Consider the following 17,652-nt stretch of genomic DNA (forward strand, 5'->3'; position numbering starts at 1 on the left):
AGTAATAAATCACACCTTAATTATCAACAATGACGTTAGTATCAATAAAATTTCAACAAGAACAAGCTTCATCTCAATTCTAAAGAAGCTGTGATAAATCATTATAGTAAAATTACCAAATCATAAAGCTGAAAATCCCACAACTCTTTTCAATCTCTGAACCAGTACGATTAATAGCTTTGCGTAAACCAATTAGGACGTCAAAATGTAAAAGTTCTAAACTTACAAGTTGAAAAAAAAAAATGAAGGTACGGGATTTCTAAAAATGAACTTAAATTGCATCAGGTAGTGAAATTTCTAAATGAAGGTACGGGATTTCTAAAAATGGAACGAAATTCTTACAAAATACACAAATTTGAGAGAGGGAGAGAGAACATTGTATCTGTAGAGAGCGACAACATATGCTTAAGAGGGAGTTAAACTCACAAATATAAGCCAAACTCGGACTTCTTCAAACTACGGCACTAACAAATATACATTTGGATTAATATTTACAAAAACAATGTATTTACAGGTACATATCTTTTTCTCTTCATTCCAAAAAAAGAAAAAGAGTTTCCAGATTAAATCCAGCAGTTATCTATTCACAGGGTTGTATTGTGGAGGTGACATGGAGAGAATTAGGATTTCTCTTGACCAGGGGCTTTCCCTTCAAAGAGTTCTCCAAGCATTCTTTCAATGTCTTCTGGGCTATACTTTACGTATTTGCTCTTGGAATTCTCTACCATAGGCCTGTGACGTATGAAATGTTATAGGAAACTAAAGACTCCAAGGACTAAACTTCTTTTTCAGATATACTTTTAGATGATCTTCTACTAACATATTTTCCCATTTTGGTTTAACAATATATGTACCTTTCTTTGGTTTCCCTTTCTTTTCTTTTCCCTTTGCTAAGGGGAAATTAATGAAGCAATAAGTATGATTAAAAGAGTAAGGCTATGGTACTATGCATAGCGTGGATTGGTCCGTACTATGGATCAATATCTCCATTTTCAAAGTCCAAACATGCAATCTGAACCGTTCAACATGATCTCCATATGGTCCGTACTTGTAGATCAAATTTTATAATTTTTTTGGATATTTGAAAAATCACTTGACCTAAAATTTCTAGACCATTCAAAAGTAGTGATTTTCTACCTCTCTAAAAAAATAGTAACAAATTCTAAAAAAAGTAAAATTTCGTCTCCGAGTACATTTTGATATGGAGATTATGTTGAATGGTTCAGATCAACTATTTGAACTCTGAAAATGAAGATATTGATCCATAGTACGGACCAATCTGTGCTATGCATAGTACCATAGCCTCACTCTTAAAATAATCCATTAGTATTTGCAAAATTCCAAGCCAACAGTACAAGATAAGTTATGCAAAACTTTAGTTTCAATACCCGAATCGTTGTATGAATGATCTGTAAGCAGGAATAAGAAGTTCAGCAACAGAAAGGCGAACAGATTCGCATAACTCAGGCTCGTGCACTTTCCATAGGCACTGCCTATGATACAGCTCCTCAAATTGTGTGTTAAAGGATTTGAACCTGCCAAAAACAAAAAAATTAACTCACTTTTATTGACAAAAAAAATGGAAGTAGTTTCTGTTTCAAAATATAATTCATGGGACCTGACAATTCATTGCCATCCAGTGGAAAAAAAAGTTGCATATACAAGATATACAATTCAAAAAGTAAGTATATATTGAAAACAGGTAGTACGAATTGTACCACTTTTCTCAAAAAAAAAAAACAAAGAAAGAAAAGAAAAGAAAAAAGACTTACCTTTCTCTAATAGCATCCTTTGAAGCAGTGCTTACAGCATTTTCCATCGTATTACTTGATCCTCCGGAGGACAATAACAGGCCTTGACTTGATACACTCTCCAACACCTACACGTATTATTTTATGTGGTTTTTAATCATCAAAACATTTTTTTTTAATCAGGAACTATAAAGAAAAAAACTTCAGTAATGGTCCGCAGTCATGCCTTTCTCATTTTGGTTCATGAAAAGTCAAAATTACTTTAGTCCTAGAAATTGTAATTTGTATTGTCCTGGCCTAGTTTGTAATTTACATCTACTGCTTTCACCAGAACATGTTCAAACTATTGTTCATTTTGCTTGTCAAGATTTGATTGTAGATGTTCAGCAGTGCAATCTTTTAAAATCGTAGATCAGATCATAAACATGTTATAATTTAGGGAACTTTTACGTACTTCACCCGACAAACAGCTAGTCCTTACTTTTGTGTCCCTCTAATGGCCTAAAAATATCATTCCCAAGTAAATACATTTTCTGTACCACTCCTTTTTTTTTTTCTTTGAAACATGTGGGTACAAGATTTTGCACAATACTCTCTAGATTTTGGCACGGAGAGAAAATTTTGTAGTTCATTCTTCCTAGTTTCACTATATTTTATGAGGTAAATTGAGTCTCTCTGTAAAAGCATGAAAATTGAGTTTTTATTGGCGGAATGCATGAAATTTTCCTAAAAAGATATGCTTGTAAGAGAAGAGCAGGACCTTAGCCCATGAAACCCTTCTATATTGGTTTGCATTCAATTGTACAACTCTTCTTTGTCTCTGTATCCAATCATCTCCCAGCAATTCCTTTGCTACCTCAGTTCTGTAAAAAAAAATATAAAAAAAATAAAATAAAAAAGGCAAGAAAAAGGAAGGAATTATATATAAAATGCTTATGCGACAGGATTAGAATGTTTTCCTTTTAATATACTTGAGTGCTTTTTTTTTGCACTCATCTTCTAAAAGAAGAAACTTTGTTTCAGGTACCTAATTGCTTTTTTGAATTTCATAAAAAAGATTTTTTGTTTACTTGCGCACTGAAGTGACCATGTAGTGGATATTGTTCATCAAAAAAAGATGGGATTGACCCTGATCTTTATATTGTTTTGATTTTGTTTCCACGTTACTTTGAAGAGCCTGCAATATCCTCAAAATTAAGGGTCCAAACTGCAAACCTTCCTCCTGTTCTCTTGTCTTATATTCTAGAAGGAGCTGTGTCAATGCTTCCTGATAACTGACAAAAAAATGTTTTTTTATACAAATCAATGTCAGTTACAACACATAATTTTGTAATTGTCCTTGTGAAATTTTCTTTTGGGGTGATAATGACAATCCATTAACTGGCATTCCTATTTTGGTAGAATTATATAAGAAAGACCTTACAAATTGTGACTTAAAAATTGTTTATAGGATATGAAAATTAAAAAGGTTAGCTCTGTATTGTTAAATGGCAACTGGGGAAGGAAAAAACTGAAATAAAGTAAACTGGACTTTATATCTCTCAAATTAGATAATAAATGCGATTTATCGACAAACAAAGAGTTTGACTAAGTGAAAATTTCCAAAACTATCCTTTCCCTTTTGAGTAATTTTCACTTACTCAAGCAAAAACTTGAGGTAATTCATGGTATAGCTAGAGAGAGGATGGACGCTCCCATCCGGAAAAACATTAGTGGAGTCCTTCACTACCAATTCCTGAAACCCTAAAAGTATCTCGGCTGACACTGTAACGAGTCGTGTCCTCACAAAAAACCACTGCATCAGTTCATTGCGTTCATTACTCACAAACATTGTCTCCATCTGAAATGTCATAATTTTTTTCATTAATTACACTTTTCAAGTATATAGACACAACATACATGTAGGATTAGGATTTGGTTTCCATTTTCCTTCTTGGTTTATTGTTGTAAATTTATATGCATCTTTCTCAATTCTGGTTCTTACTTGAGGTTATCTCGCTATCTCAGTAGACTCTTTTTTACCAAATTGTATCATTGTTTGGACCATCAAAATTTTCTTGTCAGTGTCTATTAATTAATTCTCAAAAAGCATGTTTATGATAAACACAAGTTTATAAATAGATTCTAAATTTATTCAAGAATGCTATGTACCAGTAGCTAACCTCAGGTTGGAATTCGCACATCGTCTCATACACATCAAGTAGCTTAAACAATTTATCAGGGGACATTTTGATCTTTACAACAGCCTCCCCAAAGCTTAGAAGGGTTGCCAGACTACTTGAAGTTGCTTCCATAAAACATCGGTCCAAGAAAGATTTCTCAATTCCTTCGAGGACCTCATCGCATAATTTGCGCTCTCCAGCAAATAGCACCTTAACCTTATTTTTTGACAGATACAAAGATGCATATGTTATAGACCAAAACGACCAAAAAGACAACAAAAAAAACAACAACGAAAAAAAAAGCATACATACTTATGTCAAGAGCATTTGTGCACACATCAATCACTTATCTATGCAACTTGCCTAACCAATTAGTAATTTATACAAAACCAAAGTTAGCAAACTTACACATATCTGCATCATCTCAATCCAATTGGGAATTTTGGTCTGTATACTCTCCCATTGCATCTTTTGCAACTCATCCTTCCCTATATTTTGCACTCCCAAGCGATATAAACTCTGCTGTAGAGCATTAGCGCGTGCATCTCTGTTCAAACAACAAAACAAAGAATAAAATCAAGATCATACATATAAAAAGGTTTTATATGCAAACAAAGAGTGAGGCTATGGTTTTATGCATAGCGGGGATTGGTCTATACTATGGATCAATTTCTCTATTTTTAAATTCCATACAGTCGATTTGAGCCGTCCAACATTATCTCCGTATGAAAATGTGCCTGTGGATATTTTACATTTTTTTAGAACCTTTAACTATTTTTATAGAAAGGTAGAAAATCACTTGATTCTAAAAATTCTAGACCATTGAAAAGTAGTGATTTTCTACCTATCTAAAAAAATATAAAACTTAGTCTGCAAGTACATTTTCATATGGAGATTATGTTGAAAGGTTTGGATTGACTATTTAAACTTTGAAAACGAAGATATTGATCCATAGTACGGACCAATCCGTGCAATGCATCGTACCATTGGCTCCCTCTGCAAATAAAACAAAATAACTTGGATAGAAACTATGTCCCTATGAAACTAATTGGATCAGTTGAAAATATTACCTATATATATATAAGCACTGCATATGGTGCCCGAGAAGAACCAATCTGACGGCCAGATTGTGCAGTTGAGGTATGTATCGGGCGCTGATAAGTGTCGGTAATATGTATGCATGCTCCCCTTGCATGGTATCGATCTCTGTTTCATCTTTGCTAGATGAGTTACTCGGGTCGTCAAGATCTGATGTCAGCATTGCATATGTCTTTGCTTTGTGTGGTAGACAATCAAACAGACTTGCTGGATCCAGTGGTTTGCTGACAGAAGAAATTAGAAAATTCAAGCAATATTTTCCAGTAGGTGTAAAACCTGGAGTGAGGTTGTGGTACTATGCATAGTGCGGATTGGTCCATACTATGGATCAATATCTTTATTTTCTAAACTGAACAGTCGATTTGAACCGTTCAACATGATCTCCGTATGAAAATGTACTTGTAGATCAAATTTTACAATTTTTTTACAATTTTTTTGACTATTTTTTTAGTTAGGTAGAAAATCAATTGATCTCAAAATTCTAAACCATCCAGAAGTAGTGATTCTAAAAATGTAAAATTTAGTATGCAGGTACAGTTTCATATGAAGATCACGTTAACGGTTCAGATCAACTATTTTACCTTTGAAAACGAAGATATAGATACATACTACAGGCCAATCCGCACTATGCATAGTACCATAGCCTCACTCTAAAATATAATAGCAAACTTAAACAATTATATCGGATCAACTCATATAAAGTGATTGAAATAAAATATCATATAAATGGTTTCCATTTTCGGCTAGTAATACTTAACCACAGTCCTAGTACTCCATCCAAATAAAAAAGAAAAAAGTTCTTGTTTATCTTGGTGAATATAATTTCTCATATAAATACCATTTTTTCTTATACAAAGTTTCTGGTAATTTGGAAAGACAAAAAATAAAATAAACCTAAGAGCAGTCAACATCTTCTTGAATTCAGTTTCGGCCATTTTTGTTGCATCATCAAGCAAACGATTTACATGCAAAAGTGTGCTTTCACTTGTTTTATAACTCTTGCGAGAATTGAAGAACCGTGAAATTCGTAGCAATTGATCCATTGCTTCTGTGAATCCATCCAAATCCTCACTTGGCCCCTTAAATATTACTACCTCTACCTGATTTAACATGAATTAATGACAAAATAGACGACAAAGATACTTTGAGGAGCTCATGCAAGTGAAATTTTAAAATATCATGTGTATATGCCATAAAAATGAAAAATGCCATTCACACCTAAAAATAACCAAACAAAAATGCCATTCCCTGCATTCTACCTTATTTTATTTAATAACATAAAAGATAGAGAAACTGCCATTTTCCATCACTATTTTGCACAATCTGGAGAAAAGAGGACAATTTGAGTATATTCTGATCAAATTGAGGGACAATATGGTTTAGGTGACAATTTCTATGTTCTAGAACAGTATATCAGAGTGATATTTCCTACTTTTTTTTATATATTCTCATATTTTATAATGTAATATGATTCGGTTGGTCCACTTAATAATTAATAAAGAGATATATCAACTATCAAGTACCTCTCGAATACGATCAAACTGGCTGACTATGACTTCTGTCCTCTTCAAAGACTTGCTTACATTCTCATGGCATCTCGTAATATCAGGCATGTTTTCCTGTGAGTTAACAATTTTTGACAAATTTAGATAAAATTCAATCAATTTGAAACAATGACAGAATAAATTGATCTTTACTGGTCCCTATCTATAACCAGAAAACCTGTATTGTAACATTTCATAAGCGATTTGAAGCTTCTTTATTGTGGACATAAGAGTTCGTTGTTTTAAATTGTACATTTCTCAGCGAATTGAAGCTTCTCATTCCAGCAAGAAATAGTGAAATACTTCAAAAATTGAATAAAAAGGAAAAGAAGAAGTCATCTTTTGCTCTCGGTTGTTCTTTTACCTGGATGGGACGAATGGCAGCATCAAGGGTTGAACGGCGGCGATCGAAGGTATTGAATGCCGCCATCATTTTCTCGGTTGTAACCTGGCTCTTCTCCAGTGATTGTCTCAATAGGTTCGCTCTCTCTTTTAACGCCTCCATTTTTTTTCACAAACAAAACAAAGAAGAAAGGATGAAAGAAAGAAACGAAGAAAGAAGAGAGAACATTCTTCGTCTTATACTACTACTGGGTCTATAGCTTCTATGGGTTTTCGATTGGAAGCTGCTGCTTTTTTTTTATTTTTTGTTTTCCCTCTGAAAATTAATTCTAAGGTAACAGAATATTTTTTCTTAGATTTAGACCGTCCGATCACAATCCGCAAGAATATTAAAGGGTCCGTTGCATATCGGACGGTCATAATTTTAAACATAAATATTCTGTTACCTCAGAGAATTTCAATCGGATTTTGAATTAGTCTATCAAATTCCTCACCTCAAAAAAAAAAACAGAGAAGAGAACTACCATTTCTTTGTTAATGGATGTCTCCAGTAATATAAAACTGGAGGTTTCGAACAGATTTGTCTGCATCACTTTCAAAACTAGTCGCGCTCTCAAATGTCTATTAACATTAAATTAAACTTTTATTGCAATATTGAACGTGTTTATCGGGTCACTGACTGTGAAATGATAATAACCGAGAATTTTATTTAAAAAGCTTTATTACTAAATATTGAAAATTTACGAAATCAATATAATTATAACTTTTTTTATAAAAATTATTTCCACCAAAAATGATATCCGGTATGAAAATTTAAAAACCAAATACTATATTGGATATTGAATTTTAACTCATTTGAAGGAAATTCCTTCTTGTTATGCAATAAAAAATTCAATAAATAAAAACCGGCTTTGGTGATTGATTTGTCAAATTAAAATCGGAAACCATTCTCAGTTTGACGAATTGAATTAGATAGCAAATCCTAGATTCATACAATATTAATTGGATTAGGTATTAAATAAAAATAAATAAAAAAGCAAAAAAAAAAAAATTCCAGGCATTCTCATTTGATGAATTGGAAAAAAAAAACACAAAAAAGGAAAAACCGAGTATGGTGTCCGGCATGACAAGATAGAAAACCGCCTCCCATCTTCGGTATGGCTTTTAAATTGAAATGGATTGTGTTATGTATAATATTATGTGGCATGCAATACTGACTATTGTATTCAGTTTTCAAATTTTCATACCGAGTACCATTTCCGGTGGAGATAATTTTTGTAAAAGAAAAAAATTATAATCACATTGGTTTCGTAAATTTTCAAGACTTAGTGATGTTTTTAAAAAACAAATCAATAACCGATGTCAAAATTTGTAAAAAAATTAAAACTAAAATGATAAATGTTTTTATTATTGATAGATTTTTTTAAAATTCAATGTAATTTAAAAGTTTTTAGTTAACGAAATGTATTGATAAAATTAAGATATTAAAGTTTCAAATTGCTCAATGATGACAGATTTAATTAATTGCTCTTAAATTTTAAAATGTTTAAATGAAATCTATCTAATTATAAATAATATATATCTATAACTAACCTTTTTTTTACGGACTTGGTTACGGTGCTATGGGTTGCATAGAGGCCTCCCATACTACGACTCAATATTCAAGTTTTCAAAATCCTAACGGTCGATCCGAACCATTCATCTTGTTCTTCATATTAATATGTGTTTGGAGACAAAATTTTATATTTTTTGGAAAATTTTTACTATTTATTTAGATTTATTGAAAATCGTTGTTTTTTAGACAAATCTGGACCATAAAAAACAGCGATATTCAATAAATCTACAAAAATAGTAAAAAATTTCCAAAAAATGTCAAATTTGGTCTCCAAACACATATTAATATGGAGAACAAGATGAACGGTTTGGATCGACCGTTAGGATTTTGAAAACTCGAATATTGAGCCATAACACGGAAGGCCTCTATGCAACCCATAGCATATATATTAGCCAAATCCTTTTTTTACTTCTAACAAACATTAAATTAGTTGTCAGAATTATTAAATAAATTTATTATGAATATATTTTAAACGAATGCATGAATTAATCAATAACCACACATGTACAGATGTACTGAACACATCCAAGTCATTCGCAACAATCATCAGTTTAGTTAGAGCTGTTAATTAGTTAGACATTCTGTTACAACAATTAGTTAGATTTGAATGATACAATTGGACTAAACAAGTTCATTCTTCTCTCTCGCTTTCTATTTTCTTCATCGTTCTTTAGATACACCAACAGTTTAGACACATATTTGTTCTCTTTAGCCGAAGTATTTATGGTTCCACTGCAAAAAATAAATAAATAAATAATAAATATATATATATATATATATATATATATACATATACTTGACTGTTAAGTATTATCTAGTAAAAGAAAACAGTTTTTAGGTTATTGACAAAGAAAATTCTATGTGTAGAAATTTGCAGGTTCGAAATTCAGACAAAGAAATTTCTTGTTGTTAAATTATTGGATGACTTGACATCGAACATGTATTAAAATAAAATAAAAATATTATCAAGTCCACACATAAGTATTTATGGACCATGGTCCTTTATATTAATCCTAACTCCTATAAACTATATTTTATAACATTAATTTGGACATTAAACATATGTTAAAAAGAGGAGCGTTACAATGCTCAATGTCTTTCATATCTTGTGGTGCTTCATATTATTTTATCTTTGTTTTTAAAGTTTGCTTCATATTATTTTATCTTTGTTTTTAAAGTTCAAAGCGCTCAACATGATTTCTATATTAAAATGTACATCAAGATCAATTTTATAATTTTTGAAAATAATATACTATTTTTTAAATAAGTACAAAATTATTGTTTTCTATAAATTATGGACCATTCAGACACAGTGAATAAACAAGTGTTCAATTTGATTCGTGTTTATGCATTTGAACTAAAAAGAAAATGTTGTCATTTCGACTAAAACAACATGTATTTTTTAAAACGTACACAAAATAGCCGAAGAGTTGGAGTATATAAATAATAGATGAGAGTAAATAGGGGTAAAAAAAAGGGAGGGAAAGAGGGGGAACAAGTGGAGTCCACAAAGACATTTTGTTAAGAATTTTAAAAAGAGAATATTTTGTTCTATGTTTTGAAAAATAATGGTACTTTTGAAAAATAATGATTGTTTGGAGCTCATTTTTTGTTGGGAAACAGACGGAGAGAGAGAAGCGAATAGAAAATAATATTTTAATTATAGATGAAAATTTTATTTTAATGATATTTAATAAAATACAATCCATTTGAAAATAGAAGCCACCGGATATTATCGATTAATTTACTTAAATATAAAATATTATTTTCGTTTAGAAAGGAAAGAAATAGAGTTGATTTTCGAAAAATAGAGTAGAATTCTTTTGATGTAAACATGGAGATATTACTTAATTTTAGATTTTTTTTTCTTACAAGCAGTTTTTCAAATTCTTTTTACGGTGTGGTGTGATCGGGTCAGAAAAATACCTTGCATAGAATCTACGATGCAATCAATATGTCCATGTTTGCACCGTAAAAATGATCCAGTATTATATATTTAAAAAAATCAAATCGGCTCATTATTTTTTCAGAAAAAAATAATATTTTTTTTTCTAAACGAAATTCCCTTTGAAAAAAATATTTATTTTATAATATTTTTTTCGTACGACTCCCTTCGAAAAAGAAAATTATACTATCGTCTTTAAGATTTCATAATGTTATATATTATTATAATTTTTTACTTATTTATTTTAGCATACTCTAACCTTCATTTTTTAACCCAGATTCTCACTATGTCTGAACCAGAAAACGCCGAGTGAAAAAGAAAAATATATCCATCAGTATAATATTTTCTTCCATGCGGATTTGTATAAACCACGGGGAGTAAAGCACATCTTTTTGCACAGCATAATATATGGGAGGAATTTCATGTATATTCTCAAAATTTCAAAATTATGTATTTTCTCATATAAATTTTACAATTAAGTGTTTCTCCTCTAAACTTTATAATTATGTATTTCTTCCTCATAACATCCAAAACTCACAAATTTGCTCATTTTATGGTCTTTTTTTTATTAAAATTCATTTTACATTTATAAAACATCCATTTTATACTTTGCTAAAAGTATAAAAATGTATTTTCTTTTTAAATACCGGTCTTATATTTGATCGGTTTTTGAGAAAAAAAAAGAATATTTTATATCAGATAAAGGATATAATGGGTATCTTATAAGATCGATGTTTTCCTTAAACAAGCTACAATTTTTATAAATTTAAAATGAGTTCTAATATAAAAGTCAATAAATAGTAACTTTGTAAGTTTTAAAAGTTTAAAGGGTGAAATACATAATTTCAAATTTCAAAGTTTAGAGAGCGCAATATATAATTTTGATAATTTCGAGGGGTATACGTCAAATTCCCCCCTATAATATGCACATTCATTAACTGATTCTTCGCTTTTTATCCAAGTACCGAAAGATTTTTTCCTACCGAAAGAAACAGAATTTAGAGATCCGGGTAAATTTTTGTTATTTTTTTTATATCTAAGCAAGACGTTGGCAAATTGTCAACACCCATCAACTGAGATTCATGTAAAAAAAAACAACAACATTTATGAGCGCTCCTTCCAATTGCCAGTATTGATTTATCATATAAACGCTGTCAATTACTAAAATTCTGCTCAAACTTTAATTCTTTGAACATTTCAAAAAAACTTTCCTGATAACATGGTGTACATTATTCATTAAATTTAACAATATACAAAATTATTATATAATCCCGATTTTTTTAAAAATACTCATTTAATAAATAAATTAAATTAAAATATCCAAGTTTCAACAAAATTTATAAAAATACCCCAACCGCGGATTTTTTCCGCGGCCCGGAATTTTTATTCCGGGGCGCGGAAAAAATTCGCGCCCGGAAAAAAAAAAAAAAAAAAAAAAATTTTGGTCCCGACCGCGGATAATATCCGCGGGCCGAATTTAAAAATAATTTTTTTTTTTTTCTTTTTTCTTTTTTAAGTCTGGAGAAAAAAAATTTTTTTTTTTGTCAAACTTTGTACCTCTGGTTAACATAGCAAAACACCTTCAAATATCATGAAAATTTACCGACATGCATTCTTGACTTCATAGAATAAGACTGTAAAGTTTCATACAAAATCTCAAAACAGATCGTGAGATATCGGCTCTCAAAAATTGCCCGAACTGCTGAAGGAGTGCTTCTGACCCCAACTTTGCACCTCTGATTAACATACCAAAACACCTTCAAAAATCATAAAAATTTACCGACATGCATTCTTGACTTCATAGAATAAGAATGTAAAGTTTCATATAAAATATCAAAACAGATTGTGAGATATCGGCTCTCAAAAATTGCCCGAACTGCTGAAGGAGTGCTTCTGACCCCAACTTTGCACCCCTGATTAACCTATCAAAGCACCTTCAAAAATCATGAAAATTTATCGACATGTATTCTTGATTTCATAGAACAATATTGTGAAGTTTCATACAAAATCTCAAAACAGACTGTGAGATATCGGCTCTCAAAAATTGCCCAAATTGCTGAAGGAGTGCTTCATGATTGAAGGTGTTTTGATATGTTAATCAGAGATGGAAATTTGGGTTTAGAAGCACTCCTTCAGAGAGAGTTCAGTTTTGTTATGTTTGAGTTTTGATTTGTTATGTTCAGTTTTATTATTTTCTTAGTATATGTTTTATTATGTTTCAGTTTTCAGTTTTGTTATGTTTCATTAGCTCACGATCTGTTTTGAGATTTTGTATGAAATTTCACAGTCTTGTTCTATGAAATCAAGAATACATGTTGGTAAATTTTCATGATTTTTGAAGGTGCTTTGATATGTTAATCAGGGGTGCAAAGTTGGGGTCAGAAGCACTTCTTCAGCAGTTCGGGCAATTTTTGAGAGTCGATATCTCACGATCTGTTTTGAACTTTTGTATGAAACTTCACAGTGTTATTTTATGAAGTCAAGAATACATGTCGGTAAATTTTCATGATTTTTGAAGGTGTTTTGGTATGTTAATCAGGGGTGCAAAGTTGGGGTCAGAAGCACTCCTTCAGCAGTTCGGGCAATTTTTGAGAGCCGATATCTCACGATCTGTTTTGAGATTTTGTATGAAACTTTACAGTCTTATTCTATGAAGTCAAGAATGAATGTCGGTAAATTTTCATGATATTTGAAGGTGTTTTGCTATGTTAACCAGAGGTACAAAGTTTGACAAAAAAAATAATTTTTTTTCTCCAGACTTAAAAAAGAAAAAAAAAAGAAAAAAAAAAAAATATTTTTAAATTCGGCCCGCGGATATTATCCGCGGTCGGGACCAAAAATTTTTTTTTTTTTTTTTTTTTTTTTTTCCGGGCGCGAATTTTTTCCGCGCCCTAGAATAAAAATTCCGGGCCGCGGAAAAAATCCGCGGTTTGGGTATTTTTATAAATTTTGTTGAAACTTGGATATTTTAATTTAATTTATTTATTAAATGGATATTTTTAAAAAAATCGGTATATAATCCTTCCATGCAAATTGACATCTGAAAATGGTTGAACTGAATAATATACATTACATGTTTTTGTTAGGTACGAATATACAACACCGAAGTCTCGCCTAGGGAATTCCGAAGCCCCTAGGGAACTCCGTAGAGAAAAAAAATTGATCAAAGGTGAAGACGAAGACAGAGCTGGTTTGAGAGTCGTTTCGTGACCGGCTGCTCCATCCCGCCTCTTCACCTGTCCCCCCTCGTCAGCCCGGTCTATCTTGCTTCGTCTCAATTGAACGGATGGCTTCGTTTAATGGTTTCGTCGCTTGGTATCTTTTATGTTCGTCTCGACTCTTCAAGTTTGACTGAGGGTTTGTGAATTCATTCCACCCGTAGTATCTACTATATCTATATATGAATAAGGAATGTGTTTTTTATTGTTGCCGATGACGAGAACACAAAAGGTTTTCTTCTTTCTTTCTTCTTCTTTCTCTCTGAGTGAGTGGTGACTGTTCTGGTCCGGTTGATTCAGTTTCCGGTTCCGGTTTGATTCAGTGCCATCTCGGCTGACTGGTGACTTGTCCTGGTTCGGTTTGATTCAGTGCCCTCTTCTTTCTCCTCTCTGAGCGGTGACTGTCCCGTTCCGGTTTGATTCAGTGCCTCTCGGCTGTGAATCCCTCTAGGCAGCGTCGAATTCGAAAAGAAGAAGACGTTTCGGCCTCAAGGAAGGGTTTGATTATGTAACTCGAAGAAATTACTGCTGTGTCTACATTATCAGAGAAGAAAATCGGAAGGCCCACCTACTTGTAATTCGGGCGCGAATATACCAATCCGCATTCTCTGACTTCACGTATCTTTTATTTATAGACATAGCAAATTAGATGATTGTACAAGTAGCTCAATGTATAGGTTTTAATGCTTTTCAATTTAAACAAAAGAATCATATGTAATAGCTACTTTGTAAATCATCGGATCAATGCAATTGCGTACGGGCTTTCAAACCCAAAAAAAAAAAAAAAAAAAAAGGTAGGTACGAATATCTCTTATCAACAGTGGGAACAACCGAACAATTTTACCCTTTTCATGCTTTTGAGAATGAGAATGTTTTTTCATTCGTCTTTTTTTCCTTTTATGAATTGTTCACGAAGGAAGCCAACTATTCATTTAATAATCACACTACATAAAGTTGCTTTCTATTTCAAAGCAATCCTTGCTTGACACCGTGTCACCGCCTAATAACTAACTCAATCCACCCCTCTACAAAAACCTAACCCAGATATCAATCCACCAGCTTTGGATTCTCTTAAACTAAAAAATATATTTATTTTTTTTTCATCTAAAAAAAGGGATTATATTGTTTCAATCCCAAGAAATCTTTTTATACTATTTCCAACCCAAACTGCACACACTTCCCTCAAACTCCTATATGTTAAATTAAAAACTTTAGTAAGGTAATTTTGTAAAAAGAAAACTAAGCAAAGCTCTCCACGCGCTTTACCGAAGGCCTCTCTATGGGTCCCACAGGAGATCTGACAAAGGACCCCACCTCTACAATCTCATCCCTGCAGCAACAATGAAACGCCGCATCCACTCCCAGATACGCCGCGTCCTCACAAATAGCACACACCGCCGGAGCAGGCTCACGTGCGTGCCACGTGCCTCGCCATAACCTCTGAGTCTCGGTTTGAACATCGCTGATCTGAGGCTGATAGAAGTTGCCCCACATCGGCATCATAGACACCGGTCCATACATTAGATCATACACCACGGGGGTGTTGCTCGAGTCGTTTCGTCTGAGAATTATCTTCTCCGGCTGGGGCTTCCGATCCTCTGTGAACGCTCTGGAACCGCCTTTGGTGCGGCGACCTCGGCGACTCCGGCCGTTTCCCGGCCGCCGCACGATGGCGAGAATTTTCCAGTCGCCCTCTTCACGTGACAAGACGCTCAGGTCCATTTTCTCATCGATTGGAAGCCGGTGAGAGGTTGATCGTTCAAGGAATGACGTCATCTGGTACGGAGGCACGCCGATCATCTTAGAGAGATCCAGCTGGAGTTTCTTGAAGCCGATGGATGGATGTACGGACAAGTTGCCAAAGTGGACCCTCCCCCTGCCTTCTGATAAGATCACTGGAAGGTGGAGAGTCAGAGCACCATTCTTTGGTGGCGATGGAAGTACTAGCTGCTCCGCCATGGATGTGGTCGAAAGAGATTTTCCCTTTCACTTATTATCAACCGAATTTTGAGGCATTCATTCATTGATTAGGGTTTTGACCGGGATTGAAGAAAATGGGATTCAGGTTATATAAGAGCAGGGGTTAGAGGCGATGGACCGTCCAATCATATTCCGCACGACTATTAAAGTAATCACATACGTTTCACCTCGGATCGGATTGGTCCGGATAATGATCAGACGGCTGTGATCCAAACAGAAATATTCTGTTACCTCAGAAGACTCTGGAGTAGTTTGGGTTTTGGTAAGGCGGTGGGGCGAATATGTCATATAACTTCCTTGCAATCCAAGTTTCGACCACCATCTAGATTCCAGCCTATTTTCATTGGAAATTCTCACATACCCCTGTAACTCGGAACCGTTGGGATCTTTGGTTTTTAATGGGTCCCAGTAATCAGTTCAACAAGGGAAAGGTTTTTTGTTGTGCGCCGTGTTTTGACCTTACTAACCATCATATTTTGTTTTGACTTTCGCTTGAATAATTAATTGCATTCATTTCCTTGTCGGAATGTGTCTCAGTCTGTGTTACTGTTGCTGACTTAAACAACAAGTCTTGTTCGAACACATGGATTATGACTTCCAAGGATATTGTGCTCTATTTTCGCTTTGTTAATAGTATTCCAAGTGGGTAGTACATTTTTTTTTTCCGTTATTGCAAACTTATGTGTAATAGTGTATGAAAACAATATGAGTGAGGCTATGGTATCATGCACATCTCAGATTGATTTGTACCACCGACTAATATTTTTGTTTTCAAAATTTTAACTGTTGATTCGAACTAATAAATATAGTCTTTATATAATTATGTATTTGTAAATTAAATTTTATATTTTTATAATTTGTTTATTATTTTCTTTAAATGAGTAAAAATCATTATTCTGGATACTCTAGAACTTTTAAATCAAGTATTTTTCTACTCATCTAAAATAATAGCAAAAAAAATTATAAACAAATGTAAAATTTATTTTACAAGTACATTCATATGAAGATCATGTTAAATAGTTTTGATTGATTGTTAGAACTTTCAAACTGAAAGTTTAAGTCCATAGTACGGACTAATATACGTTATGCATAGTACCTTAACCTCATTCAAAAAATATTACAGAATTATTTTATTTAATGTTATTGTACAATACGTCGTATAATTATTCAAGGTCACAAAAGATCCAAAACAACTGACAAACATACACTAGTGGAGAACTTGGAATTAGTGTCGGCTGTTTATGGGTATTAGTGTCGGACATTAGGCGACACTAATCGGGTTGATACTAATACTTTGTAAATAGCCGACACTAATACTTATTAGTGTCGGCTTTTTAATAAATAGCCGACACTAATGTTTTTTTTTTTTTTTAAATAAATTTAAAAAATTCACTATAAATCATAGAAAATTCTAAAAATGAAAATTTTTGTTCTGGAATGCTCATATATTTTTGCTGAACTATATATAAAACAAAGATATCAAATAATTCATCATAATTTACAAATAACACTCACTAAATAAAATATCATCCAAATTGCTCATTTATTGTTATCATACAAACCCTAAAACATAAAATACATAAAAGATACATAAAAGACCCTAAAAACTCTAAAATTATAAAGACTATACCAAAAGTCCATGAAGGAAGACTCGGATCGCGAATCTGAGCCCGCAAAATGGTGAAACGAATCATAGATTGGTTTCTGATCCGGTTTTGGGCTGTGGAGTTTCTGTCAAAATTTCAGCCCGATCCGACGGACGGATCAAAAGTTACGCCCCTTTTCGTGAAGCATGCGCATGACCATATTGCATTACATCTTCTGGTATTCGCCTAGAAGCGGCTCGGTTTGAGAAGATCAGATCGGAGAGAAGCATGGAGCGAAGTGAATGAGATGTTTTAAACCCTAGGCGTGCGTTTGAAAGAGGTGCGCGGGACTTAAAATGAATTTTTTTTAGCTTTAGTGTCGGCTGTTTATAAATAGGCGACACTAATAAC

General features: G+C 32.9%; 2 protein-coding genes and 1 long non-coding RNA gene across 4 annotated transcripts; 1 reads left to right on the forward strand and 2 right to left on the reverse strand.

The window, feature by feature from the left end:
- Positions 1–256: 256 nt before the first annotated feature.
- On the reverse strand, positions 257–7,155 carry LOC144559233 (exocyst complex component EXO70A1-like). 2 transcript variants are annotated; one of them, XM_078308246.1, is made up of 12 exons: positions 6,920–7,155; positions 6,535–6,630; positions 5,906–6,111; positions 4,984–5,235; positions 4,322–4,460; positions 3,914–4,123; positions 3,392–3,591; positions 2,822–3,025; positions 2,512–2,614; positions 1,773–1,879; positions 1,389–1,535; positions 257–732 (listed from the first exon to the last, which is right to left on the reverse strand). In XM_078308246.1, exons 1-12 carry the CDS (start codon positions 7,058–7,060, stop codon positions 621–623), a joined length of 1,917 nt encoding a protein of 638 aa, XP_078164372.1. In that variant the 5' UTR covers positions 7,061–7,155; the 3' UTR covers positions 257–620. The 2 variants fall into 2 exon arrangements, with proteins under 2 accessions (XP_078164372.1, XP_078164364.1); XM_078308238.1 differs by having other exon boundaries at positions 3,914–4,129.
- LOC144559248 (uncharacterized) lies at positions 4,772–5,886 on the forward strand. Its single transcript, XR_013513109.1, has 2 exons — positions 4,772–4,867; positions 5,613–5,886. It is a non-coding gene; the product is annotated as an uncharacterized LOC144559248 (long non-coding RNA).
- A 7,459-nt stretch (positions 7,156–14,614) lies between the features above and the next one.
- Positions 14,615–15,720, reverse strand: LOC144559252 (uncharacterized). Its single transcript, XM_078308265.1, has one exon. The coding sequence runs from the start codon at positions 15,632–15,634 to the stop codon at positions 14,915–14,917; it is 720 nt and encodes a 239-aa protein (XP_078164391.1). The 5' UTR covers positions 15,635–15,720; the 3' UTR covers positions 14,615–14,914.
- Positions 15,721–17,652: the final 1,932 nt, after the last annotated feature.

This window comes from Carex rostrata, chromosome 1, assembly GCF_964058835.1.
Source record: "Carex rostrata chromosome 1, lpCarRost1.2, whole genome shotgun sequence".
Taxonomy (NCBI): Eukaryota; Viridiplantae; Streptophyta; class Magnoliopsida; order Poales; family Cyperaceae; genus Carex; species Carex rostrata.